Below are 983 nucleotides of genomic sequence, written 5' to 3' on the forward strand. Positions count from 1 at the left end.
CAGGACGGAACTCGGGCTTTCGGGTCTCAGCCAAGCGCGGCCCCTCGGGGAACCTCCTCGCTGGTCCGGGCCCCGACGGGGCTGCAACTCCGCTCCGGAGCGCAGGGGAGGGGAACCGCGCGGGGCGGAAGAGGACTACCGAGCTAGTTCAAAAGGGCCTCCGCTGAGGCATTGGTGGTTCAGTGGTAGAATTCTCGCCTGCCACGCGGGAGGTCCGGGTTCGATTCCCGGCCAATGCAGAAGGCTGACTGTTTTCTTTTAAACCCCTTTCTTCCTCCCTCCTTCCCCCCGCCCCTTAAAAATGACTTTCTAAAATACCTAAAAATGACTAAGTAACAGTGATTCACTGACTGTTGAGTACAAACTTGGGAGCTACAGGAGTTGAGACAGAGTTGGGTTGAATTTGGGGGCTAGAGGTTAGGCCTGGGCTTGCTGCAGGTCGAGGGCCTGGGGTCATTCCTGCTTTGTACCCCCCCTCCCCCAACACCTCCAGTTTCCTCTAGGGTTTGTAGCCTTGCCCCTCCCGGGGTCCACAGTCCCTTCTGTCCCCTGGTCTGGGCTAATGATTACAGTCTGCAGGCTTCCACTTCCCACAAAAAGAGAAATAAAACGTACCATCGGAATGGTGCTGACGACGGAGGTCAGACCTCAGGGCCAAAGGCCAGGGGATATGGGGCAATACTTCCGCCACAAACCTTTCCCTCTAGGTTGACAGGTGCCGTTTTGAGACCCAAAGCACGTGACCTGCACTTCACCAGTTCTCACAGAGAAGGCATCCAGCACCTCGGGCGCTGCCAGGACCCCACCCCGCTTCGGACGTTTTCCCACAGTCTGCTGTTTGACCGCCCCCCCCCCCCGAGGGCTTCATTCTCCCCACTGGAGACCCCTGAGGACACATGGGTCTTGAAGAGGCCACCCCTGCCCCAGGCCTTGAGTGCCCGGCACCCGTGAGTGAAGTCTACATTCCTGAAGGAGAGCTGGCG

At 58.7% G+C, this 983-nt stretch overlaps 1 protein-coding gene and 1 non-coding gene across 2 annotated transcripts in view; one reads left to right on the forward strand and one right to left on the reverse strand.

Moving 5' to 3' along the window:
- Positions 1–983, reverse strand: part of LOC104996566 — a 6,235-nt gene that overhangs the window by 3,975 nt on the left and 1,277 nt on the right. The window contains exon 4 of the mRNA XM_010850851.1: positions 12–143. Coding sequence (XP_010849153.1) covers positions 12–143 — 132 coding nt within the window. The remainder of the gene's footprint in view (positions 1–11; positions 144–983) is intronic.
- On the forward strand, positions 169–239 carry TRNAG-GCC. Its single transcript has one exon. It is a non-coding gene; the product is annotated as a tRNA-Gly (tRNA).

This window comes from Bison bison, unplaced genomic scaffold, assembly GCF_000754665.1.
Source record: "Bison bison bison isolate TAMUID 2011002044 unplaced genomic scaffold, Bison_UMD1.0 scf7180017864295, whole genome shotgun sequence".
Classification (NCBI taxonomy): Eukaryota; Metazoa; Chordata; class Mammalia; order Artiodactyla; family Bovidae; genus Bison; species Bison bison.